This window comes from Mercenaria mercenaria, chromosome 9, assembly GCF_021730395.1.
Source record: "Mercenaria mercenaria strain notata chromosome 9, MADL_Memer_1, whole genome shotgun sequence".
Lineage (NCBI taxonomy): Eukaryota > Metazoa > Mollusca > Bivalvia > Venerida > Veneridae > Mercenaria > Mercenaria mercenaria.
This window is the reverse complement of record NC_069369.1, coordinates 58,631,757-58,659,359: the sequence shown is the minus strand read 5'-3', so window position 1 is coordinate 58,659,359 and position 27,603 is coordinate 58,631,757. Positions and strand designations below refer to the sequence as shown.

General features: G+C 35.9%; 1 protein-coding gene and 1 long non-coding RNA gene across 2 annotated transcripts; both read left to right on the top strand.

Moving 5' to 3' along the window:
• The first annotated feature begins 575 nt into the window (after positions 1-575).
• LOC128559534 (uncharacterized) lies at positions 576-27,603 on the top strand. Its single transcript, XR_008372443.1, has 2 exons — positions 576-1,592; positions 20,839-27,603. It is a non-coding gene; the product is annotated as an uncharacterized LOC128559534 (long non-coding RNA).
• On the top strand, positions 6,129-20,834 carry LOC123547226 (zinc finger protein 595-like). Its single transcript, XM_045334153.2, has 4 exons — positions 6,129-6,245; positions 9,732-9,920; positions 12,717-12,838; positions 14,389-20,834. Exons 2-4 carry the CDS (start codon positions 9,757-9,759, stop codon positions 16,641-16,643), a joined length of 2,541 nt encoding a protein of 846 aa, XP_045190088.1. The 5' UTR covers positions 6,129-6,245; positions 9,732-9,756; the 3' UTR covers positions 16,644-20,834.

Genomic DNA, 27,603 nt, shown 5'->3' with positions numbered 1-27,603 from the left:
GAGGCCATATATTTCATGAGATCTTCATGAAAATTGGTCAGAATGTTCACCTTGATGATATCTAGGTCAAGTTCGAAAGTGGGTCACATGTCTAAAAAAACTAGGTCAGTAGGTCAAATAATAGAAAAACCTTGTGACCTCTCTAGAGACCATATTTTTCATGGGATCTGTATGAAAGTTATTCTGAATGTTCATCTTGATGATATCTAGGTCAAGTTCGAAGGTGGGTCACGTGCCATCAAAAACTAGGTCAGTAGGTCAAATAATAGGAAAACCTTGTGACCTCTCTAAAGGCCATATTTTCATGGGATCTGTATGAAAATTGGTCTGAATGTTCATCTTGATGATATCTAAGTCAAGTTCGAAACAGGGTCATGTGCGGTCAAAAACTAGGTCAGTAGGTCTAAAAATAGAAAAACCTTGTGACCTCTCTAGAGGCCTTACTTATGAATGGATCTTCATAAAAGTTGGTCAGAATGTTCATTTTGATGATATCTAGGTCAAGTTCGAAAGTGGAGCACATGCCATCAAAAACTAGGTCAGTAGGTCAAATAATGAATAAACGTTGTGACCTCTCTAGAGGCCATGTTTTTCATGGAATCTGTATGAAAGTTGGTCTGAATATTTATCTTGATGATATATAGGTCAAGTTTCAAACTGGGTCAACTGCGATCAAAAACTAGGTCAGTAGGTCTTGAAATAGAAAAACCTTGTGACCTCTCTAGAGGCTATACCCTTGAATGGATCTTCATGAAAATTTATCAGAATGTTCACCTTGATGATATCTAGGTCAAGTTTGAAACTGGGTCACATGCCTTAAAAAACTAGGTCGGTAGGTCAAATAATAAAAAAACCTTGTGACCTCTCTAGAGGCCATACTTTTTCATGGGATCTGTATGAAAATTGGTCTGAATGTTCATCTTGATGATATCTAGGTCAGTTTTGAAACTGGGTCAACTGAGGTCAAAAACTAGGTCAGTAGGTCTAAAATTAGAAAAATCTTTTGACATCTCTAGAGGCCATTATTTCAATGGATCTTCATGAAAATTGATCTGAATGTTCACCTTGATGATATCTAGGTCATTTTCGAAACTGGGTCACATGCGGTCAAAAACTAGGTCAGTAGGTAACGTGGGTCACGTGCTATCAAAAACTAGGTCAGTAGGTCAAATTATAGGAAAACCTTGTGACCTCTCTAAAGGCCATATTTTTCATGGGATCTGTATGAAAGTTGGTCTGAATGTTTATCTTGATGATATCTAGGTCATTTTCGAAACTGGGTCACGTGCGGTCAAAAACTAGGCCAGTAGGTATAAAAATAAAAAAACTTTGTGACCTCTCTAGAGGCCATTTTTTCCATGAGATCTTCATGAAAATTAGTGAGAATGTTCAACTTGATGATATCTAGGTAAAGTTCAAAACAGGGTCACGTACCTTTGAAAACTAGGTCAATAGGTCAAATAATAGAAAAACCTTGTGACCTCTCTAGAGACCATATTTTTCAATGGATCTTCATGAAAATTGGTCAGAATTGTTATCTTGAAAATATCTAGGTCAAGTTCAAAACTGGGTCACATGAGCTCAAAAACTAGGTCACTATGTCAAATAATAGAAAAAACGATGTCATACTCAAAACTGGGTCATGTGGGAAGAGGTGAGCGATTCAGGACCATCATGGTCCTCTTGTTTTTCCTATAATTATATGAATAGTGAAAACTTAAACCAAATCTCTGAAATGGACATTAATACACAAAATGAGTCTTGTTGCTATTCTTGCATTAAAGCATGACATAAAGATTCATAGGTGATTACTTCAGGATTCCAGTTATTTTTAATTACCATTCTGTTGATCTTGGAGATGGTCAACAGGTTTTAAATATCCATAACCAGGGTGCACAGATCAACACCACTAACAAAAAGCATGTATTCAAGGGTTTATTTTTACTCTTGCTATTACAAACATGACATTAAACATAAAATTATGAAAAATTCAATAAACAGGAACACAATGTCAAGAATAGAAGTTTTACATACGAATTATTTTGAGTATGAATCATGAATGTGTTTACATGCTTTTAAGATTCATATTCCGTGAGATACGCTCGTATTAAACAAAACATACTGATTGATACATCTCAAAATTATCGTCAATGTGATTCTTGAAAATATATAAACAATCGAACAAGTTGCATGTGAATCGATACATTCATGTTTAATGACAGACTTTCCTAATGCCCCATTTCAAAAGAGAGTGAACAGGGGGAGTAAGCATGCCACCTATGTGCTTACAGGAGATCCATCTGCATGCAAGAAAAAGTCCCTTTCAAAATTCATGTATTAACTGTATGTGAATTGCTTTGTTAATGCACAAGTTTTCTCCCCATAATATTTGCCCTAATCCAGTGAAAAAAGTAGGTTTTATGCAAGACTTCACATTTTAAGTTGAAAAATTGTGACTGAAATGAATGGCTTTTAAGAACAATTATCTAGAAACCCTCCCAAGATAGTGCAATCTCTTGCCTCCTCACAGTCATCTCAGCTTTATGTACTGTTTCTATGCCCTTGCTTGGAGCTATATAGTAAATGCAATGGAATTATATTTTTAAGTCTGTCCAAAGCAATAAGTTATCTCAGTTTTAAGTGTCAAATTGCAAGTGCAAAAAGCAGCCATTTGGGGTGCCAAATTCATCCTCTACTAGTACAGACAGAGTGATCTGACCAGAGGATAAAGTGATGCTTGTCCAGCTAACTTAGCCTAGCTCTTTGCGAATAGACAGTCTGGTTCTTTAACGTGCCTGGAGTATAGCACAGATAGTCTTGGGTAAAACCAGTACTGGCCTCTTAGTTGGTGGGAGACACTCAAAAGCATCTCAGAAATTTTCATTGCCTGAACGGGGATTTGAACCTCTGACCTCTTGATTGACAGTCAAGTGTGTTACCACTAGAAACCACTGAGCCACTTTCGGTTTCAATATAAATTTTGGTTTTTAACATTTACGTGACAGAATACAGGGTAACATATGTCATCAATCTGAAACAAAATGCCTGTAGCTATTGTCTTCTGTAAAATGGAGGTAATAATTATTCTTCAAAAATTGTATTTCCAACGAATTTTGACTAAACATATAACTGCTGATGCAAATGTTTGACAAATTTAAAACAGTTGTTCTTGCATTCCTATTAATATTTATGTAAAGTAGTTTATCAAATACATGTAATATCTTAGTTGTACAATTAGAATAAAATGAAAGCCATAAATGAGTGATGATCCTGACAGTGTATATTTTATATCACTAAAGTAATAACCAGTCATTCATTTAGAACAAGTTTGATGGAGCACATTCTTAGGTCAAAGTCTCAATTTAATGATTATTTATTTCTCAAGATATAGGTCAAGCAATTCATCTGCAATATTTCTGATTAAGAAATAATATAACAGTGTCAGAATTGTCACTGAATAGAATCATTGTTTGGAGATCAGATACAAAGGAATTATGTCACAAGGGCACAGGCCAGCTGATAAAATAATACACATCTCTAATTGACAAATATTTATCTTATTCAAAATAAATCACTGTCTGAGATATATTATTTCAATTCTAACATGTTATCAAGGATTATTATGTATATCTGTGATGATGTCCACCAAATATTTGTCTGTTTTGTGTGGGTTTCTTTTCCAGCATGCCTCTATATATGACGTTTGACACTTACACAGTGAATTGTTGCATATTCTAACAAGATCTGATTTGTTTTCCTATTAAAGAAAAGGCTGTAAATTGTGTGTTTTTATGCAACAACACATTTTTCTGATGTCACAATTATTACATCATAGTATCAAACAGTACAGCAGCACGCTGAAAAAGAAACCATTAGAAAACAGGTAAATATTTGATGGATGTCTTCAAGGATGTACTTAATAATCCTTGGTAATGTGTTGGAAACAAAATAGCATATCTCAGCCAGTGATTTTCTCTTGAATAAAATCGTTATTTGGAGTTTAGATGCATACTATCTTAAGTCTGAGATATGCTATTTTGTTTCTAACACATTTATAATACCCACAATCTTCAGTCTTCAAAGTGGATTGTGTCAGAATCTTTGATATATTTGCTGCTGAATTGCTCATACTTTCATTTTTCATTTTTTTGTCATGGTGAACAAAAATATAACAGTACCAACCTTTTTATTCCAAAAATAAACACTTAAATTATATAAAATCTAGGACTATTTTGTATGCTTTATATATGCTTGGGTTTGGACTAAATCTTATGCGTAATCAAATAGTTATCTTTCCACATTAGATTATATATTTGTAAATTTTAAGCTGTTATGGCTTTTAAAATGAGCCAACATAGTGGGTTTGCAACCAGCATGGATCCAGACCAGCCTGCGCATCCGTGCAGTCTGGTCAGGCTCCATGCTGTTGCTTAAACCGTTTCTCTAATTGCAGTAGGCTTTAAAAGCGAACAGCATGGATCCTGGCCAGACTGCGCGGATGTGCAGGCTGGTCTGGATCCATGCTGGTTGCAAACCATGTTGGTTTTCTCATGGAGCTGCTCATATATTCAGATTTTACAGATTTTATTAACTATCACAATAGCAGTCTTTAAGTGCTGTATTGTGGCTGTAAAAAGTCACAAGGTGTCGTTATATTTTCTGGTCCTTTCGGATCATGGAGTCTATTCAATGTTTACTATACTAATAACAGAGTTCTTCTGAAACTGGTGCTAGAGGTGTTCTGCATTTCATTATCTCTCATGAACAGACTCGGTTAAACCGAGTCTGCTGTTATTTTGCTTGGTTGCATTCTATGCTTCTGAAGGTTCTTCTTTCAGATTTTATTTGAAAATTTAAAAAGCTAAATATATTCTTAACACATCATAAATTATATTTATTCATGTATATGCTCTTAACTTGAATTCCTACATTTTGGTTGTAATTCAAAAAGCAGTTTTGTTTGTGAGATACTGATTAAATACAATGAATCAGTCTCGCTACTAATGTAGGTAATATACAGAGAAATCTTATATGAACTTATGCAGTATAATCTATAGATTGAAGTATAAGCAGAGCATAATTATATGATAAAACAATGTGATTCACTAGATCATATAATTAATACATACATATGCATGAGTTTATGTTAAATCTCAATGGTTTACTTAATATATCATATTATAAATTATATGTGTAGCAAATACCACTGATACAACAGCACCATTTGATATAAAATTTTAGAAATACTCTAGTAAAAAGTTTAAGCACTTGGTGTACAAAAATAGATTAGATTTAGATTTTTAGAAAGCCTTGGCCTTTAAGAGGCATCGGGCCAAAATAACAAAACAACACAAATAGCAAAACATGTCAAACTAAGACATAATAAACAATCAACTTACAGGAATGAAAGAAAGTACAGTGCAATACAGTATATATAGACACCTGAGCCAATTAAACAATTTTAGATTTGAATATAAAACCTCATTTATATAGCAGAAAAGAGCTAATTAGTTTTTTTCATAATGTGTTTACATAAGACTGCTAGCTTTAGGCATACAGACACTAAAAAGAAAAATGGCACAAAAAAAAAAAACGGTAGTCGCATAATGGCGGATACAAATAGTCCTCAGTTTTTTTGCTCTGTAGAGCTATTTTCCTTATTTTCTTTGCATTTTTTTTTTTGATAAAATCACATGACAGATCTTTGCTTGACATGTAGGTAGCATTTTCATAATGAAATAACATTACAAAATTTTTCATGGAAAAGTAGATCATACCACACCAGTATAATTTGGGGTCTCATTTTTTAGCTGATTTTGCAGTTTGTGTGTTTGACTGAAATTATTTTTCTTGCATCAAACATGACCCCCACTTTTCTTTTGATTTTTAGTTAGTTCTGACAATATTCTTCAAGAAAATGTACGTTACAGAAATTTAAAATGGGTCCTGATGTGTGCTGCGGTCATTGGAATTAGGTCAATTTTATATAGAATAAAGAACAACAACTATTTAGTGGGTTACCCCTTAAAATTTTGGTTTTCTCACACCTGTTAGTATTCCGCTTCCGCTCGCCGTGAATAAAATTTTTAGCAGCTGGTCACCGTGAAAAACTGTAAGTACATCACAGCGCATGCGTAGGATGAGGTCTAGGTCAAATAATGTGTGTTTCTTGTCCCATTTTGTGCCACATTTGCTAGCAAAAATGGAAGCTTTTGGGTGCTGAAAACGTGTGTTATTTATACAAGGTGATTAAATTATCTATATAGAAGGGTTTTGCGTAAATGAAATATTATAAATTTCAATAATGGCCTTTTAGGCTACCGGATATGATTTCGTACTTTTCCGGGTCATTTCGCTCCAGAGGTATTTCGTACAAGTGTTTTTGGAAAGGTGAATATGATTGAAAACTTTACAAGGATGATACTTTTTCTTTCGTTTAATGCATTCTGATTGAATATTGAAAATATGAAGTTTCAAATGCTGTTGATTAGTTTTCTTATGAAATTGAAATTTTGAAAAATTACAAAATGATAACAAAAGGATGAATATCCAACTTTTCCATAACGCAGCCACCCTGGGCCCAGTATGCAACATACAAAACTTGGATGTACACACAGCTCTAGCACACATACAAAAACATGTATGCACAGGCACAGACATGCTAGTCAAAATAACAGGACGTTGCGGGACAGCGTGATTACTTTTACTGTCGCTGTCTCGGTCACTTAGAGGGATGACAACATTACTATAAAATATCAGATCATAAAATAAGTCATCCTGATAAGCCAAATGAGTAAGTCTAAGACAAAGCAAACATGATAGGAACAGTGGGGCACTGCTTTGGAACAGTCAGTGGCAATACACCACCACTTGGCATGGTTTATAGGGTGCACCTAACCTCACTGTTACCCCAACATGTTCCAAAGTAACAAGACTGTAAATAAAAATATATATATCTGCCAGGTGAATTCCTAAAACACATCATAAAATACAACAGAAGGCATGGCATGTAAAACACTGTGAAAAATGCTTTTGTAAATTTTTATAAAAAGCAAACATTAATATAAAATAAGGCAATTGCATCATGATTCTTCAATCGGGAATCGTTACAGTCCATCAGCTTGCCCAGAAATATTCGTTCATATCAATTTGAAGATAGATTTTGGAATAAAAAATAATACTGCCCATATTTGTACTGATGGGCAAGATGTTGCAGTTTGGACAAGTTATGTGGACGCTTATTACGCACAAGGAAAAAGCGTATTCTTCCAAAAAATCCAAAGTGAGACGCTCTGTGCACGTGTCGGAAGACCACATTTTTTAATTCGATAATATATATCTCATTCGGTATATATATCGCATGTTACCGTAGAGGGATCAATCCTGATTTTCGTCGCAAACCTATTAAATTTAAGAATAAAAAAATGTATGCTTTTGCAGAAGGGGCCAGAATAGCCATTTAGACTAGGGCCTTACAAAATAGGCCAGAAGATAAATATCAAAACCACTCCAAAAAAGTGCTTATCATTGGTCCTCTGCCCCTTCCGTCAGATAAAATCAAACAGGAAAAGCATAGTTATTGTCATCACTTGATCAGCATTGGCATTTGCTTTGCCTGGTTAAGTTTTGTGTTTAGGTCAGCTTAAATTTTTTAGCTCACCAGAGCCAAAGGCTCAGGGTGAGCTATTCTGATCACTCACCGTGCGGCATCTGTAAACTTTTACTTTAAACGACATCTCCTCATAAACCGCTAGGCCAATTTCATCCAAACTTCACAGGAATGTTCCTTGGCTGAAGCTCTACAAAAATTGTTCAAAGAATTGAATTCCATGCAGAACTCTGGTTGCTATGGCAACCGAAAGGAAAAACTTTAAAAATCTTCTTCTCAAAAACCAGAAGCCCTAGAGCTTAGATATTTAGTGTGAAGCATTGCCTAGTGGACCTCTACCAAATTTGTTCAAATCATGACCCTGGGGTCAAAATTGACCCCGCCCCAGGGGTCACTTGGTTTTACATAGGAAAATTTTAAAAAATCTTCTTCTCAAAAACCAGAAGCCCTAGAGCTTAGATATTTGACATGTAGCATTGCCTAGTGGACCTCTACTAAAGTTGTTCAAATCATGACCCCGGGATCAAAATTGACCCCGCCCCAGGGGTCACTTGATTTTACATAGATTTCTATAGGAAAATCTTCAATTTTTTAAAAAAAAATAAACCAGAAGGCCTAGAGCTTAGATATTTGACATGTAGTATTGCCTGGTAGACCTCTACAAAATTTGTTCAAATCATGACCCAGGGGTCAATTGATTTTACATAGGAAAGTCTTAAAAAAATTTGTAAAAATAAACCAGAAGGCCTAGTGCTTAGATATTTCACATGTAGCATTGCCTAGTAGACCTCTACAAAATTTGTTCAAATCATGACCCTGGGGTCAAATTGACCCCGCCCCATGGGGTTACTTGATTGTACATAGAAAAATCTTCAAATTTTTCTAAAAATAAACCAGAAGGCCTAGAGCTTAGATATTTGGTGTGTAGCATTGCCTAGTGGACCTCTACAAAATTTGTTCAAATCATGACCCCCGGGGTCAAAATTGACACCGCCCCAGGGGTCACTTGATTTTACATAGGAAAATCTTCAAAAATTTTCTAAAAATAAACCAGAAGGCCTAGAGCTTAGATATTTGACATGTAGCATTGCCTAGTGGACCTCTACAAAATTTGTTCAAATCTTGATCCCCCCAGGGTCAAATTGACCTAGGCCCAGTGGTTACTTGATTGTACATAGGGAAATCTTCATTAATTTGCTAAAAATAAACCAGAAGGCCTAGAGCTTAGATATTTGATATGTTACATTGCCTAGTAGACTTCTACAAACTTTGTTCCAATCATGAACCCGGGGGTAAAATTGGCCCTGCCCCAGGGGTTACTTGATTGAACATCGGAAAATCTTCCAAAAAAATTCTAAAAATCATCAGTTTGACATTTGAAACATGTAGCTCATATTACTCAGGTGACCGATCCAGGGTCATCATGACCCTCTTTTCTACTAAACTATCAAAGCTTTTGCTTTAAAACTTGCAACACTTGTTCATCATCAATACAGGAAGAAACATAACTCCGTCCTACTTTTTGCAAGAATTATGGCCCCTTTTAGACTTAGAAAATATCCTATTTCTTGGTAAAGTTTTGCGTTTAGGTCAACTTTTCTTCTATTAAAACTACCAAAACTATTGCTTTAAAACATGCAACACTTGTTCACCACCAAAAGCTGACTCTGTACAGCAAGAAATATAACTCAATCCTGCTATTTGCAAGAATTATGGCCCCTTTTGGACTTAGAGATATTACACAGAGACAAAAAAATCAGATGAGTGTCTGCAACCGCACATTTTATCTGATGGCTAAACCATACCTATGTTTGGAGCCAGGGGCAATAAAAAATGTCAAAACAGAAACAACCTGCTGGAGGTACTTCCACTGTTAATGAGTAAATTTGTTTTAGAGAACTATGACAGAACAAGCATAGGGACGGGAGCCAGTCTAATCAGTGGTGTGCACTGGCATTTTTACATTTAGCTAACATTAATTTATAATGTTTGTAAAATTATTTTTACCTCCATTTGCACAATAAAGATAGATTTGAAATAAATGAATTAAGAAGCTGTACAACCTTGCCTTCAAATGAAGGGCTGTGTTCTCAAGGTAAACATTATTCATTTTATTTTCCAGATTGGATTGTAAAACTTATGAAAAGATGGACCTTAATCCAATAACCCAGAAGGCGATTGTGCAAGTTATTGGTACAGACTGTTTCAACAATATAGAGTTCTCGGAAAATATCCGTATCAGCACAAAATTCACACTGCTGGTTGATTCACTCACAGAATATGAGTATGCTTTTGAGCATACTATTGAAAGGTATTTATTTTAAGCTGGACTAAATCGTAAAGCTTTTGTAATCAGGCTTTTGTCCGTGCCCTTCAGAATTTTTTTGTATTTAAGCACGTTTCTCAACTAGACCAAATGCTTTCAGCTTTCACACATTTCTTTAACATCAAGAGATTACCTCACAGGATAAGTTACATATCTCTAGCTTTTGTCAGAATTATGTCCCGTTTTGTCTAAGAATTTCAGGTTAAAGTTTTGCATGTGAGCAGATTTCTCAAAACCTATCGGGCCAAATGTTTTCAAGTTTCATGTATGTCTTCAGCATCAGAAAATGATCTCTCAGGAAAAGTTTTATAACTCGAGCTTTTATTGCAGTTATGCTCTTTTTACCTAAGAAATTTTTGCTAAAGTTTTGCATGTAAACAGGTTTCTTAAAACTGATGGCCAAATTTTATGCTGTTAAATCAAAACTGATGGTCAAATTTTATGCTGTTAAACTTCAAACATCTTTGGCATGAGTTGACCTCTTGGGGGCAAGGTACATAACTCCTCACTAATTTTGTTAAAATTATGCCCCTTTTTAAACAAAACATGTTGATGAGTATTATGAAGGTTTGCACGTAAGCTTGCTTCTACGAAACCATAAGAAAAAGCCTTTTCATATTCTACACACACCTACTTCATGACATGACTGCACAGAATAGGGTTAATGTTTTCTCATGTAGAAATTTTGGTCAAAGATTTGCATGTAAGCAGGTTTCTCAGGAACTCCTATGTACTGAATGCTTCCAAATCATTCATAAGTCTTCAAGCATCATAAAATGACCATTGTGAATCATGTTACATATCTCTGGCTTTCTGTTTTCAAAAAGTTTTTTCACCTAAGAATTTTTTGTTAAAACTTTTGTATGTGAGCCATTACTAAATGGAACCGATTCATATAGTCAAGTGTATTGTCATAAGACAATTCTTGCTGCTTCTTAAATTAGAAGAAATCACAGTATTCACTATTTAAGTTGTAATTATTTGTTTGTTTTTAGCTCACCTGTCACAAAGTGACAAGGTGAGCTTTTGTGATCGTGTGGCGTCCGTGCATCCGTGCGTAAACTTTTTGCTTGTGACCACTCTAGAGGTCACATTTTTCATGGGATCTTTATGAAAATTGGTCAGAATGTTCATCTTGATGATGTCTAGGGCAAGTTCGAAACTGGGTCACGTGCGGTCAAAAACTAGGTCAGTAGATCTAAAAATAGAAAAACTTTGTGACCTCTCTAGAGGCCATATTTTTCATGAGATCTTCATGAAAATTGGTCAGAATGTTCATCTTGATGATATCTAGGTCAAGTTTGAAACTAGGTCATGTGAGGTCAAAAACTAGGTCAGAAGGTCTAAAAATAGAAAAACTTTGTGACCTCTCTAGAGGCCATATTTTTCATGAGATCTTCATGAAAATTGGTCAGAATGTTCACCTTGATGATATCTAGGTCGAGTTCGAAACTGGGTCACGTGGGGTCAAAAACTAGGTCAGTAGGTCTAAATACATAACTCAGGAAACGTGCGGTCAAAAACTAGGTTAGTAGGTCTGAAAATAGAAAAAATTTTGTGACCTCTCTAGAGGCCATATTTTTCATGGGATCTTCATAAAAATTGGTCAGAATGTTCACCTTGATGATATCTAGGTCAGGTTCGAAACTGGGTCACGTGCGGTCAATAACTAGGTCAGTAGATCTAAAAATAGAAAAACCTTGTGACCTCTTTAGAGGCCATATTTTTCAAGAGATCTTTATGAAAATTTGTCAGAATGTTCATCTTGATGATATTTAAGTCAAGTTTGAAACTGGGTCACGTGTGGTCAAAAACTAGGTCAGTAGGTCTAAAAATAGAAAAACCTTTTGATGTCTCTAGAGGCCATCTTTCTCAATGGATCTTCATGAAAATTAATGAGAATGTTCAGCTTGATGATATCTAGGTCAAGTTCGTAACTGGGTCATGTGCGGTCAAAAACTAGGTCAGTAGGTCGAAAAATAGGAAAACCTTGTGACCTCTCTAGAGGCCATATTTTTCACGAGATCTTCATGAAAATTGGTGAGAATGTTCACCTTGATGATATCTAGGTCAAGTTTAAAAGTGGGTCACGTGCCTTCAAAAACTAGGTCATTAGGTCAAATAATAGAAAAACCTTGTGACCTCTCTAGAAGTCATATCTTTCAATGGATCTTCATGAAAATTGGTCAGAATTTTTTATCTTGATGATATTTAGGTAACATATGCTCAAAAACTAGGTTATTGTCAAATAATAGAAATAACGACGTCATACTCAGTTCAACACCGGGTCATATGGGGATAGGTGAGCGATTCAGGACCATCATGGTCCTCTTGTTCTCATAGGCATTTATTGCAAACCGCCTCGGTAGCCTAGTGATAGAACGTCCGTTTCGAGTGCGGGAAGTCGTGGGTGCAATCCCCGGTCGCGAATACCAAAGACGTAAAAAATGGTACTAGTAGCTTCCCCGCTTGGGGCTCAGCATTAAGAGGATAGTACTAGGACTGTTCAGCCCGGTGTCAGTATAATGTGACTGGGTGGGGTATCATGCCACGTGTCTGTGGCGTGATATTCCAGTGAGGCAGCACTATAAAGTTGGGCATTGTGCTCACTGCTACAAGTAGACACCGTCATTTATATGACTGAAAAATTGTTGAAAAAGACGTTAAACCCAAACACACACACACACACACACACTTTTATTGCAAACTTTACACTATTTAGGTTTTGTAACAAAGAGTGTAAATTTGCCATGTTATTGTAAGTTGTGCAATGTATTTCAGGTCGGATGAATGTCTGTTCAAGAAATGTCATCAGGAAGCCCAGACAGATACAGTGGAACTTGTTAACAAGGAAACACAAGTAGAAGAAGGCGAGTTACCACCAGTGCCTAAAGTTGAAAAAGGTGAATTTTCAGATCATTTATTTTATTCTGTTTGGTCACTATCAGGGCAGGACTTGGTTGCTTAGAAATTTGCTCATCCTTTATTTGTCAAAATCTGATTCTGTTTGTGCTAGGCTGGATTTTTTTGCCATATCTCATTAATCTGCCTGAACATTGACAGCATTATGTTAGAAAATTATTAACAAGTGAAAGTGATAACAAGTGATATAGCTGAAAGGTAGATATAATATTAAATCTTTAGCTTAAAACCTTGCCTGAAACATCATGACTGAGGCATAATCCTTGCACAAAACGACCATATTGTTTTGCAGATGTCTGCTGGTCGGTCGGTCAGTCTGTCGGTTGGTATGTAGACCAATCCGTTTCCGGATGATAACTCAAGAACGCTTAGGCTTAGGATCATGAAAGTTGATAGGGAGTTTGGTCGTAACCAGCAGATGGCCCCTAATGATTTTGAGGTCAGTAGGTCAAAAGTCAAGGTTACAGTGACCCGGAACAGTTAAACGGTTTCTGGATGATAACTCAAGAATGCTTGGGCCTAGGATCACGATGAATTTTGATAGGGAGGTTCATCACAACTAGCAGATGAGCCCTATTAATTTTGAGGTCAGTAGGTCAACAGTCAAGGTCACAGTGACCCAGAACAGTTAAACCGTTTCTGGATGTTAATGCCTAGGATCACGAAACCTGATAGGGAAGTTGATCAGGATCAGCAGATGACCCCTATTGATTTTGAGGTCGGTAGGCCAAAGGTCAAGGTCGTAGTGACCCGTAACAGTTAAATGGTTTCCAGACGATAACTCAAGAACGCTTGGGCCTAGGATCATGAAAGTTGATAGGGAGGTAGATGACCCCTATTGATTTTGAGGACAGTAGGTCGAAGATCAAGGTCACATTGAACAGTAGAACTTTTGTGTACAGTGACCAACTAATTTGTTCCTTGTGCAGTTACTGAATGCATCAAGCGGGGTATTTCGTGTTCTACGAGCTCTTGTTCAAATTGAATTTGCACTGAAGCTGTGAATTTTTCATAAATCTAGTAAAATTATACTGCCTGTCATCTATGAACTACAGAAAACTTAATCTATGACAACTGAAATTGACTTGAATATAATATATGTAGCAACTGTCTAAAGTTGTTTCACCATCTTTTTGGATTGTTTTCTTTAGGAGAACAATGTGTCTTGTTTATGAGATTTGTTTTACATTCAGTAGCTACTGCAGTGTATCTTTAGATGATTTATTTATAACTGCCTCGATAGCCTAGTGGTAGAGCGTCCGCTTTGAGTGCGGGTGGTCGTGGGTTCGATCTCCGGCTGCGTCACACCAAAGACGTGAAAAATGATACCAGTAGCTCCCTTGCTTGGTGCTCAGCACTAAAAGGCAAACTGGCTTCTCTTCTTCCATACCCTCATGGCGATGGATTCCATCAGGAATGAGGTGTCAAGTGTGATTAATATAAGTTGTAGAACTTGCTTCACAGTCGACCTAAAATAAATTAGTATAAACTAGTGTATTTATAAAACTATAATTTTACCTATACATTTCAGAGGGATTTGTTGAGGTGAAGATTGAGTGTGGTGAGGATGATGAGGTGGAGGTATCAGCTGGGGAGGATGTGGAGGAGGTTACCAAGGTGATGCCACAGTCTCCTGCCTCTCCCTCCCCAGAACCACAGAGACGGCTTCGCAGTAACAAACCCGAGGATGTCTCCTGTCCACTGTGTCCAGCTAAATTCACTGAACAAGACAGTGCCGAACAGCATCTGAAGATAACGCATGATATCGGAAATTTTTATGTCTGCTCTATATGTCAGCATATCTGCAATTCCAAAACGGCGTTAATTGAGCACATTAAGGATATTCATCAGGATAACATACAACAAGAGGCTCTTACAAGAAAAAGAGGTCGGCCAAGAAAAACAGAGCCCAAAAGACTGTCAGAGGTATCTGATGAGGATGAAGTGAAAGAGAAAAAGTCAACACCAGCCGTGAAGAAAGTTAACAAGGCGACAAAGAAGAAAACAAAAACAAAGCTGAAGATCAAGAAGGTAAAGAAGCCGAAAAAGATTGAAAAAGTCGAAGAAGAATACGATGCAGATACAGACATTGAAGGGGAAGAAAAGGAAACAAAGGCGACTCCTCAGAGGAAACCAATAGCTGACTCAAGTTATGTTCCAAAGGATGGAAACACATGTAAATGTATAGAATGTGGGAAAGAATACAAGTCTAGACGTGCTTTAAGACGCCATTATGCCAGTCATCATGAAAAGGGTGGGCAGGATTATCAGTGTGAGATTTGTGGGAAGTCTTTCACAAGTAAAGATTCGTTGTATCATCATAGACGAGGTGTTCACCAGAATCTTAAAGTTTATAAATGCCCTGAGCCAGGTTGCGAAGCCACTTTTAATTTCAACCATAGTTTACGTCTGCACAAGTTAAAGCATACAGGAACTCGCCCACATATGTGTAGCCAGTGCGGGAAGACTTACCTTACAGCGTATCATCTGAAAGTTCATGTCATGGCTACACATTCCGCAAAGAGTTTCTCTTGTGCCGTGTGTGGAAAAATGTTTTCATACTCGACAAGCCTGAAAATGCATGAAGCTACTCATCAGAAACAGCAGAGGGTTAACTGCGATCAGTGTGCAAAATCATTTGTAAATGTACAAGCCTTAAAGTATCATATCATGTCAAAACATACAGAACCTGGTAATTATACTTGTGACGAATGTGGAAAAATCTGTAAGACAGAGTTTTTACTGAGGGCTCACAGGAAACGTCATTCATTAGATGGATCCAGATTCATGTGCGATGTCTGTGGCCGTCAGTTCATGTACAAATCGGCGCTCGAAATGCACAGGGCAATTCATAGAGATGATAAGCAATACACATGTAAGGTGTGTAATAAATCGTTTAAGACGTACCCTACACTTTACAGCCACCAGTATGTTCACAAAGAGGACTCACCGTACTGTTGTTCTCAGTGCGGAAAAGCTTTTAAAACTAAAGAGAGATGCAAAGCTCATGAGAAACGCCATTCTGGACTCAAACCATTTGAATGCAGTATTTGTCATCACTGCTTTCCAGATAATGGAGGTCTGTCTAAACACATGCGTACTGTACACTGCAGTGTTAAGAAATTTGTTTGCGATATATGTGGCAAGGCAACATCGCGTGCTGATAATTTACGCGTCCATATGAAAGTTCATGCCAAAGGGGAACCAGGGACCATTAAACAGTACAAAAGAAATGAAACTAAAGCAGCAAGAAATGCTTACAATTTACCATCCATGGTTCCGCTTACTTTTGAACATGATGAGGCTTACCCTGCTACAAAGAAAGCAAAACTTGAATATTTCCAGGAAAATTCCAGCGAGTCGTCAATAAATCCTAGTCCAGTGCCGCATACAACTAGAGAGGAGTACCCAGCACATGATGTTTATCAACCAAATATACCTAATTTCTCAACACTTGACACATCCCAGCTCTCATCTCATTCAGAAGATCAAATTTTACCATTGAATCTACATAACCAAAGTGCCCCTTCGCAGCCGCCTAGTTCTAATGCGTATCAGCTTACACAAATGAATAGTCATAATAACACGGCGGTTAGCCCGCCTCTAGAAAACCAAGTGCGGAACACAAGTGCGCCGTCATCTACCCCGACATCATCATCTGGTAGTAACATTACGGTGACAACTCTTCAGTCGCCACATTTACATCCAATGTATACATGGCCTTATGTTTACCCAGGACTTCCCCCGCAAGGCAGTGGAGGGAGTAATGGATACTTCCAGCAGTAAACTACTGCAACCGCTTCATATAAAAATTAAAATGCAGTTGTAAATATTGTGTATGAGAAATGACTGTTAATGGATGTTTTGTCGGCCACTGAAATTTTGAGACGTGTTACAGCATCTCTCTGTTTTATACTGTGTCAGCACTTCCTGCAAGCCCGTCACTTCATTTCATCATCTTCATAAAGCCTTTACAGAATGATATGGGACAAAGATTTCAAGTTCTGACTGGTGATCAAACTGAATGTTGTTGGCAATAATGTTGATTTCTATTATACTTTTTTGCTTAAGTACTTTAGTGTATTAATTTTTTTCTTTGAGAAAGTTGCTTTCCTTTTCTGTGCCTAATTTTGATAAATGTGTTAGGTATTAAGGTAGTGGACCCACAACGACAATCAGCAAAATACATAATATTCTACGTATGCAATTCCGGCATTTTCCAGTTTTTACAGAAAGTTCTGGGCAGGTTTAGCTACTTTATGAACAAAGCATGCCAAATTGCTTAACATGTATAGGTTTTTGCACTAACATTGCAGAATTTCATTATGGGTCCACTATGTTAATACTATTTGTTATACAGACTTACTCGTCTATAAATTAACTTACAGTTACACTCTGGTTTACGAATATTTTTGTTTATTGTTTATATGATTGTTATGCTCATAATTAATGCATTGCCATCAGAAGTAATGTCAATCAAATAATTCCAAAGTCTATTTTACTTGCTGTATTGAAAAATTAACAAAATACAAGAAAACTACCTGCTAAGTTTGAGCTGCAGCATGCATCTCATTGTTTGTTTACATCTACAGACATCATATTCAGTACTTTAAAGCATTTCAGTGATAGGAAAACAGTGTGCAGTCAGTTATATGCAAAAAGGAAAGCATATTGTGCCATTTATTCTTTAAAGAAATTTACACAAAAATTAAGTGTTTTGATGAAGCTGTACTGAAGTTACAGAAAAAGAGCATAGATTTCCTGGGGAAAAAAAGAAGTATTTTTACATGCAGATAATTTTCTGTTGCTATAGCTTTAAAAACTTATTATTGTGAAGTTCAAGAAAAGTATTTTTATCTAACCTTTACCCTGCTAAATTTCTATAATGAACTTCTCCATCTTTCAGTTTGGACAGTACCATTAACTGTTAAAAGGGGTACTTAAGATACTGGCTGAATGGTGAACAGTGCAGATCTTGATCAGAGTGAATGGGTGTGCAGGCTGATGGTGATCTACACAGGTCGTAAAGGCTGAATCAGTCGTGTCCACCATGATAAGGGCTAATCTAGATAGCATTAAATTCTGTTCTATAGAGTTATCAATATGACAGATTGTTGATTATTTTGAAATATTATTTAAGAAATGTATATAGTACTCTGTATTTTGTTGAATTGTTGATTTAGCTATTTTTTTGAAGCATTGCAATTTTATCTTGTTATAATATACTTATGATTGTATCCCCATACAATAATTTATATACACATGTAACTTGAATCTTACCAACTTTTATTTGTTTTGAAATATTCTTTAAGTATAAATAATTTTAGGTCATCTGAGCCTTGAGATCAAGATGACTACATAGTAAAGGTGGATTGTCTAGCTTTACTTGTCCATCATTTTACAGTATTGCTTATACATGTGGTCAGAATAATACTGAACTTTATCTGTAGCATCCTGCCATGAAACTGTAATCAAGTCAGCATGACTGTTTTAAGGGGCTGCAAGAGCATTCTCAATTTACCTGACTTAAGGTAGTTCTTCACGTTTAATAAACAGGAAGTAATGGTGTAACGTCATTTTTCTGGATGATATAGCACAAACCCTTGATCCGGCATTCAGAAAGGAATGTATTCATCTCGTGCATTCATTTATGATAACGGCAACATTACTTTCTTTCTAAAAATATTAAATTTCAACAAAATATTGACAATAGAAGCAAGAAAGGGGTGATTAAAACTAGTTATTTGTTTTTATGCCTCCGAAGGGAGGCATATATAGTTTTTGAACTGTCTGTCCGTCTGTCGGTCTGTCCGCAATTTTCGTGTCCGGTCCATATCTTTGTCATCCATGGATGGATTTTCAAATAACTTGGCATGAATGTGTACCACAGTAAGACGACGTGTCGCGTGCAAGACCCAGGTCCGTAGCTCAAAGGTCAAGGTCACACTTAGACGTTAAAGGTCATTTTTCATGATAGTGCATTGATGGGCATGTCCGGTCCATATCTTTGTCATCCATGGATGGATTTTCAAGTAACTATGCATAAATGTGTGGCACAGTAAGACGATGTGCCGCGCGCAAGACCCAGGTCTGTAGCTCAAAGGTCAAGGTCACACTTAGACGTTAAAGGTCATATTTCATGATAGTGCAATGATGGGCATGTCCAGTCCATATCTTTGTCATTCATGCATGGATTTTAAAATAACTACACATAAATGTGTGGCACAGTAAGACATTTCGCGCGCAAGACCCAGGTCTGTAGGTCAAAGGTCCTAAACTCTAACATCGGCCATGGGGCCTCCGTGGCCAAGTGGTTAAGGTCGCTGACTTCAAATCACTTGCCCCTCATCGATGTGGGTTCGAGCCTCACTAGGGGCTTTGAATTCTTCATGTGAGGAAGCCATCCAGCTGGCTTGCGGAAGGTTGGTGGTTCTACCCAGGTACCCGCTCGTGATGAATTAACGCACGGAGGGGCACCTGGGGTCTTCCTCCACCATCAAAGCTGGAAAGTCGCCATATGACCTATAATTGTGTCGGTGCGACGTTAAACCCAACCAACCAACCAACTAACATTGGCCATAACTATTCATTCAAAGTGCCATCGGGGGCATGTGTCATCCTATGGAGACAGCTCTTGTTTTTAGCTCACCTGTCACAAAGTGACAAGGTGAGCTTTTGTGATCGAGCGGCGTCCCGCGTCCGTCCATGCGTCCGTAAACTTTTGCTTGTTACCACTCTAGAGGTAACATTTTTTGTGGGATCTTTATGACAGTTGGTTAGAATGTTCATCTTGATGATATCTAGGTCAAGTTCGAAACTGGGTCACGAGCCATTAGGTCAGTAGGTCTAAAAATAGAAAAACCTTGTGACCTCTCTAGAAGCCATATATTTCACAAGATCTTCATGAAAATTGGTCAGAATGTTCACCTTGATGATATCTAGGTCAAGCTCGAAACTGGGTCACATGCCATCAAAAACAAGGTCAGTAGGTCTAAAAATAGAAAAACCTTGTGACCTCTCTAGAGGCCATATATTTCACAAGATCTTCATGAAAATTGGTCAGAATGTTCACCTTGATGATATCTAGGTCAAGTTTGAAACTGGGTTACGTGCCATCAAAAACTAGGTCAGTAGGTCAAATAATAGAAAAACCTTGTGACCTCTCTAAAGGCCTTATTTTCGTCGGATCTGTATGAAAGTTGGTCTGAATGTTCACCTTGATGATATCTAGGTCCAGTTCGAAACTGGGTTACGTGCGGTTAAAAACTAGGTCAGTAGGTCTAATAATAGAAAAACCTTGTGACCTCTCTAGAGGCCATATTTTTCATGGGATCTGTATGAAAGTTGGTCTGAATGTTCATCTTGATGATATCTAAGTCAAGTTCGAAAGTGGGTCACGTGCCTTCAAAAACTAGGTCAGTAGGTCAAATAATAGAAAGACCTTGTGACCTCTCTAAAGGCCATATTTTTCATGGGATCTGTATGAAAGTTGGTCTGAATGTTCATCTTGAGGATATCTAGGTCAAGTTCGAAACAGGGTCATGTGCGGTCAAAAACTAGGTCAGTAGGTCTAAAAATAGAAAAACCTTGTGACCTCTCTAGAGGCCATACTTGTGAATGGATCTCCATAAAAATTGGTCAGAATGTTCATCTTGATGATGGCTAGGTCAAGTTCGAAAGTGGGTCACGTGCCTTCAAAAAGTAGGTCAGTAGGTATAAAAATAGAAAGACCTTGTGACCTCTCTAGAGGCCATATTTTTCATGAGATCTTCATGAAAATTAGTGAGAATGTTCACCTTGATGATATCTAGTTAAAGTTTAAAACAGGGTCACGTACCTTTGAAAACTAGGTCAATAGGTCAGATAATAGAAAAACCTTGTGACCTCTCTAGAGACCATATTTTTCAATGGATCTTCATGAAAATTGGTCAGAATTTTCATCTTGATAATATCTAGGTCAAGTTCAAAACTGGGTCACAAGGTCACTATGTCATATAATAGGAAAAACGACATCATACACAAAACTGCGTCATGTGGGAAGAGGTGAGTGATTCAGCACCATCATGGTCCTCTTGTATATTTTCTGAGCTATTGTATAACTGTGTCAGAAATTTGTGAGCATTGAATATTTTTGTCTCTAATCCTGTGTCATGAACCATTCATCAATTTTTTTGTCAAACTGCAACTGATCAGCACACCCATTTTACTTGCACAGCAAATGCTTGTGTTTATAAAAGTTGTTTTAGGATGTGTGACTGCTACTGTTTCAGATAAATGAGCCGCACCATGAGAAAAACAACATAGTGCATTTGGGACCAGCATGGATCCAGTCCAGCCTGCGCATCCGCGCAGTCTGGTCAGGATCCATGCTGTTCGCTAACGGTTTCTCTAATTGCAATAGACTTTGAAAGCAGACAGCATGGATGCTGACCAGACTGCGCAGATGCGCAGGCTGGTCTGGATCCATGCTGGTCGCAAATGCACTATGTTGGTTTTCTCATGGCGCAGCTCAAATTTAAATACCAACAAATTTGATCTTACGCCAGATTTCTTGTAAATCCTGTTACTGATTATATCTAAGTTTATGAACACTTTGGACATTTTATTTACAATGTTGATAAGTAAGTAATTTATTTAAATGTATTCAATGCCTAACTTTCACTTAAATATTTAATCTTAAGGTATTTACCATTAAGTGTATTTAACTTTACACAATATATACAAATTAATTGTGCGTGTAGAGCTACGTTCATAATTGAGTGACATGCGGTAACAGTCATTTGAACACTTCCTGTTGTTTTTTTTTTTTTAGTGGTAGTAAACATTTATACTGTGTTTGGTTTTACATGTGTTAAGTTTGTACTTTGAACCTAATGCATGTTACTTCATGTTGATTTTTTGTTGATATAAACTGTAATTCTGTAGAAAATTATTCATCTTTTTAAATTTGACATTTGGGTCTAGTATCCCTTTAATTTTTGTGATGATTTGTTATAAACTTATAATGTTTTAACATGATAAACAGTTACATTTCTAGTCAGACTCTGGATGTACTTTAGCAGCAGTATCAGCATCCCCCTCTTGTAGTTTCGTTTTATTATATACTCTAAATAAATTGTTACCCTGGGATATGAAACCAGAATTTCAGTTTTATTTGGTGCCATATCTTCTGTAACCTTGTTGATGCACTAAAAACCCAAATTAGATGAATTTTTCTATAATAATGTTTTGTGACTTTTTTTTAGACTTTGTCATGTGTTTTAATGATATTTTTGATCTGTAGATATTGTACTTAATAAACTTAACAAGCCTTATATCTTGCACTGCCTTATAATGTTCACATTTACTTAATATGAAGGAGCTTACTTTGTAACCATACTTATACCCTGCAAAAAAAAAAAATGTCATTGTAAAGAGCATATATTGTGGGTAGTGTGGGGAATAAGTAAAAATTTCCATGTTGATAAGTTGACAAAAAATGGCCTGATCATTTATGAATCATGATGAAAATTAGGTATATGAATTATGTCCAAAAGAAGTTTTAAACTCGATTTTGGGCTATGAAAAGTGTTTCGCTTATTTTGAGTACAGTGCCTACATATGGTCCTTTTTTCTCACAAAAAAAAGTCAAATAAACTATTTTTCAAACGCATTTAAGATAGTTAAGAGAGACAGTTTTGCCCACTGAACATTTATATAACACATAGTTAGTCCCCTTTCTGAACCCAAGACAGTTTCACGGTTATAGAGTTGCTGTTTGTCATCAGTCTATATGCATTTTTTGTGTGTGCTTATTTCACTGCCATCCATCGAGGAATTTTCATATAACATGGCACAAATATTTCCTATAATAAGACATGTATTATGCAACACCCTTAGCCCAAAGGTCATGGTCACATTAGTAGGTTATGGTCAACATTGTTTTTTTCCCAGTCGGCTGCATAGCACGTCCATCCATCAATGATATGCATGGATACTTAAACAGTTATTCATAAACATTTGACATAACAAGCTGATGTGTTTACATTTTATCAAAAAGACAATAGAAATGGACTGTTTCATATTGTTGAAATGAGGGTAAATAAATTTATTTACCCATAGAAATGTTTGACATGGGCTATAAATGGTGAAATAGACGGACAGCACAAGAGTGTTCCTTGGTTCTGATTTTTCAGGTGGTCAAAACTATCAACTATTCTGCTTTAATCAGGATAAAAAGAATACAACATACAAGTTTAGTAAATTGATTAATTAAGCTATCAGTTAACAAAAAATATAATTTAAATTTTTAGTTACTGTGCCTACATTTTGCATTAAAATTTACTGTGTATATAGCATTCTGTTGTACATGTACATTATCATTGAAAAATATCAGGTCATTAGGTTTTGCTGCAGTTAAGATCAATAGTTCCCTTCTTAAAGGAAAGACTGTTTTGCATGGCAATACTTTATTCACTTTGGCATACTTTAGGGGCACTGCGAGGCTGTCATTATTCATCAGCAAGAGAAAACTTCACTGACGATAACATCATGGACAGTTTATTCATGATTTATCAACATATGTCACAAGCAGCATATTACTAATTGCAGGTCAGTCCATTTAAACAATTCAGGTGAAACTATTTCCAGACAAGAAATCACAGGGTCATAAGTTTGATCCTGTTCTCCATGATGATTGATAGACGACATTGTTTCTGAAATCATTTGTCCTGCATCTCAAATTCTTGTGGGGAAGTTTGGAGAACAGGTTAGTACTGGTACAGAACCCAGGAAATCTGGTTAGGGTAACTGCCTGCTTTTATTTGACCGAAATACTGTTTAAAAATGGTGCTTTACCCAAAGCAAACAAACAGATCCAGACATGTAAAGGGTTTCTAATAGAAATTCATACAAATGACCTCAATGATGGTAGTAGATATGTATAGCATTTTGTTTTTTGATCATTCAAAGCATTGCTAAGTTCTTATTTGCGGCTTCTTAATTTTCAGTATAATAACTATGTTGCTAAAACTTATCTACAGTTCCACTGCTTTTGCGAAATAACTTTACGTCCTTGCACATCATGTACTAGGGTTGGATATTGTGTGCTGTTGGTTTTTGTTTTGAATATAGTTAGCCTTGTTGAAGGAAACTGCCTTTTGTTAACAATATGCAAGAAGGTTTTAGTGCTGTATTATTTCCTTTGTAATTAACTTTTTCAGTGTACAAGATGGCTAATGTTCAATATCTATGTAATACAGTTATATTATGTTTAACATTCTGATAAGTCTTGTATAAGTAGAACTTTTATATCTTCTTTTGCATGGCTAGTGTGTGATTACTGCTTAGAATTCTAGATAGCAGGAGTATTTGCATTTCTTGATTTTCATTTTGAATTTTTGATGAACATATTTCAGCCTTAAGATGTAAGTGTGACATTGTTATACTGCAAGGTCTATTGGAGTCGGTCTGTTGTAAAATGTTTATGGAGCGAAATACTCCTACATATTTAAGAGGTTGAATGAAGCTCCATACACATGATCACCATGAAGTGTACATGTATGTGACTTTTTTTTGGATTGACAAAGGTGCGTGCATCACTTCAGGTTTGTGGTGTGAACTTCTTCCACAGTTCTAAACAGAACAAAATGAAAATTCAAGTCACCAAAAAGTGAAGATAATTTTAATACCAAATTTAGTATAACTGGCATATTCTTTATTGGTGCACCGTAAAACCCAAATAAATAGATAAATAAAATTATGAGGATTGGGAACCCATATCAGCCCCCCTCTCCCTATCCCTAAAAATGAAAAAAACTTTTATGTATTAAATCTTCATCTAATCATTTTTACATTTTTAAGAAGACAAAATGTCTTCTTTATTTTAATAGAGCAGTATTCAGAGGTGTTAATCGCATTAAATGATAGCTGTAGCTAAAATTGTTGGCATGAAATCACATGGTTTCAGTCTAAATGGCTGTTTCATGGGAGGCATGAATCCAAAATTGTAAATTAAAGAATGAAAAAATCGTGGGGATTTCATTTATTTGATGGGATTTAATTTTGTGGATATTACTGTGAAGTCATTTAATTCACAGTATTATTTCTGCCAAGTAATTATCAGGAAAATTATTCCCTTGTGAATAATTATGTTTTTATCATAAAGTGACATCACACAATCGATATGAAATTAGGTGTTGGTGGAATCAGTTGATGTTAAAGGTTTATTTTTTACTTCCAATAGTTTAAAATATGGGGGTGTAATAGCACATATATTTGTGTACTGGACCTGTAAAATATCAACAAATTATGTATTTTCCGTATGCAATTTCAAAATTCTTCAGAGTTTAGCTCGACAATAGGAAGTATTTGGAGAGCTATCCTACTTGACCTGGTGTAAAAATTTGATGTACTTTCATTTCTATTATTACGGAATGGATTTGCTTCAAACTTAAAATAGTTGTTCCTTATCATAATCACACATCATATGTTACAAGGGTCATATCTCTAGCAATTATATTTGGATCCCTTTTTACATAGAATGTTTTTTGCACTTTCACTCTTATCTTTGTTATTTTTGAATGGATTTGTTTCAAACATCAGATGGGCCAAGAGTCATAACTCCTGCACCAATTCTTCATGAATTATGACCCCTTTTTACTTAGAATTTAAGGTTAGTTTCAATAAACTTGCACTGTATCTTTGTTATTGCTTGATTCATTGGATTCAAATTTAAAATAGTCCTTACACAGCATTGTCCTCATCATATGGTACAAGATCCATAACTGGCACAAATATTTCATGAATTATATACTCGGTCATCTTACAATTTCAGTTTAATTTTGATGCTTTTCCACCATATCTTTATTGTTACTAAATGGATTTGATTCAGACTTGAACTTTTTGTCCAACATCTCCAAGCACATCATATGACACCAGGTGCATATCTCTTGCACCAATAATATATGAATTATGTCCCCTTTTTACTTAGAATTTCAGGTTATAATTATTATGCACTTTTGCTCTGTTTCAGTCACTACTAAATGGATTTGATTCAAACTTAAAATAGTTATTCCCCCTTATTAGCCATGTTCCTTATTATTAGCCACATGATATGACACATGGTGCATTATCCTTGCAAAAATATTCCATTGATTATGCCCCTTTTATACTTAATTAATGTTATGATACACTTTCTCTATATATCTGTTATTACTAAAAACATATGACTCAGACTTAATCTATTGTCCAATATCATCATCTGCATTGGAGTTAATAAACACTCCAGTAATAGCTCCAGATTCCTCACTACCCAGCATGGAAATAGTTGAGCTTGCTGTCTCCTGCAACAGCTCTTGATCTATAGATTTCAGTAATTTATGAAACGTTTACAAAACTTTAGTTAAGGAATCGGACAGACCCCCTCCCCGATCATTTTTCATCATCAAGTTTGGTTCAAATAAGTTGTAAGAAGTACAAATGATGTAATATAGATATATATATATAAAGTAATTATTTATTACTTATGGTTAATTGGTTTTTAAGGTCAAGGAAATTGGCTTTAGCAAGAAAATGTTTTTTGATCATTAACTGTACCCTCTTATTAACAGACCCTGATAGGTTTTTAAACAGTACTGTTGAGGAACCATAATGTTTCAAGGCCAAAGTGGGCTTTAGCTGGAGAGTGCTTTTGGTCACTAACTGGAAAACTGCTGGGTCTACATAACTATATGAAATTTTATAGGATGTTTGCATGTATATGCAGGGACCCTTTCAAATCATGATCCAAACACCAGTTTGTGATCATTATCTTGAGGATTGACCATATGTCAAGGTCATACTAACCTGACCTTTTTGTAATCCGTAACTAGAGAGTCCTTGAGCTTACAGATATTAAACTTCATTGTAAGAACTCTTGTGAGTTATGAAACACTCAAGACTGTTTCAAATGACCCTGTATAGTTTTGTGTCACCAAGATATTGATCAGTAGACAACTGCTATATTGACTTAAGGTTAAGTCAGTGAAAGGTCAAGGTCACAGTGACCTTAAGCTTGAAAATGGTATTTGATCTGTAACTGATAAATAAAGTACATGTAGCTTAAATACACGAATCTTCATATCATATTGATAGTAAATGTTTTCAAATTATCACTGTTTATTACAAATCAATTGTTCAAAAAGCAAATTTATTATTCTGCATGCTTAATAAATGGTCTGCATGTAAGATTCATAGGTCATTAGATTTGTATTGAGAAATATGCATGAGTTCTGCAGTGGGGATGTTGGCCAACTTTAGGAGCAACTGTGCTTTCTGTAAAATAATTAATATTTGTAGGGAACTACTTTCCTTGGTCAAGTCAGTCTGCATAATTGTATCCAAACAAACAAACTAGTAAAAGACTCAGCGGTTGATTACCATAATAAGATTATTACATCTCATTCAGTGACTATTTAACTATATTTCATTTGCGAAAAGTTCTTTTTCTATAGTGTAATTTTGTATAGAAACAATTGTTTTGAGATTGATTTCAGACCATTATGGTCCTTTTGTTGATTTTTTAGTGTATTCAGTTTAAGATTTTGTGTCAGATTTTAATTTGTTTATGCTGTTTTGTATCAGTTTGTAAAGACGGTGTGTTTGATGTTAATGCTAGTGGTGGATGTCCTTATTTAAGCCATCTTTGCTATATACATCTCTACTGCGTATAACTGCTTCTACATTATAAGCTTAATTCAGTAAAAATAAAATATAGTCATAAATACAA

Bases quoted from the DNA above. Each gene is read 5' to 3' on its own strand.
- LOC123547226 (XM_045334153.2), top strand. From the start codon at position 9,757: ATGGACCTTAATCCAATAACCCAGAAGGCGATTGTGCAAGTTATTGGT. The intron at 9,921-12,716 runs GTATTTATTTTA...AATGTATTTCAG, and splicing joins TTTGAGCATACTATTGAAAG to GTCGGATGAATGTCTGTTCA. The intron at 12,839-14,388 runs GTGAATTTTCAG...TATACATTTCAG, and splicing joins AGTGCCTAAAGTTGAAAAAG to AGGGATTTGTTGAGGTGAAG.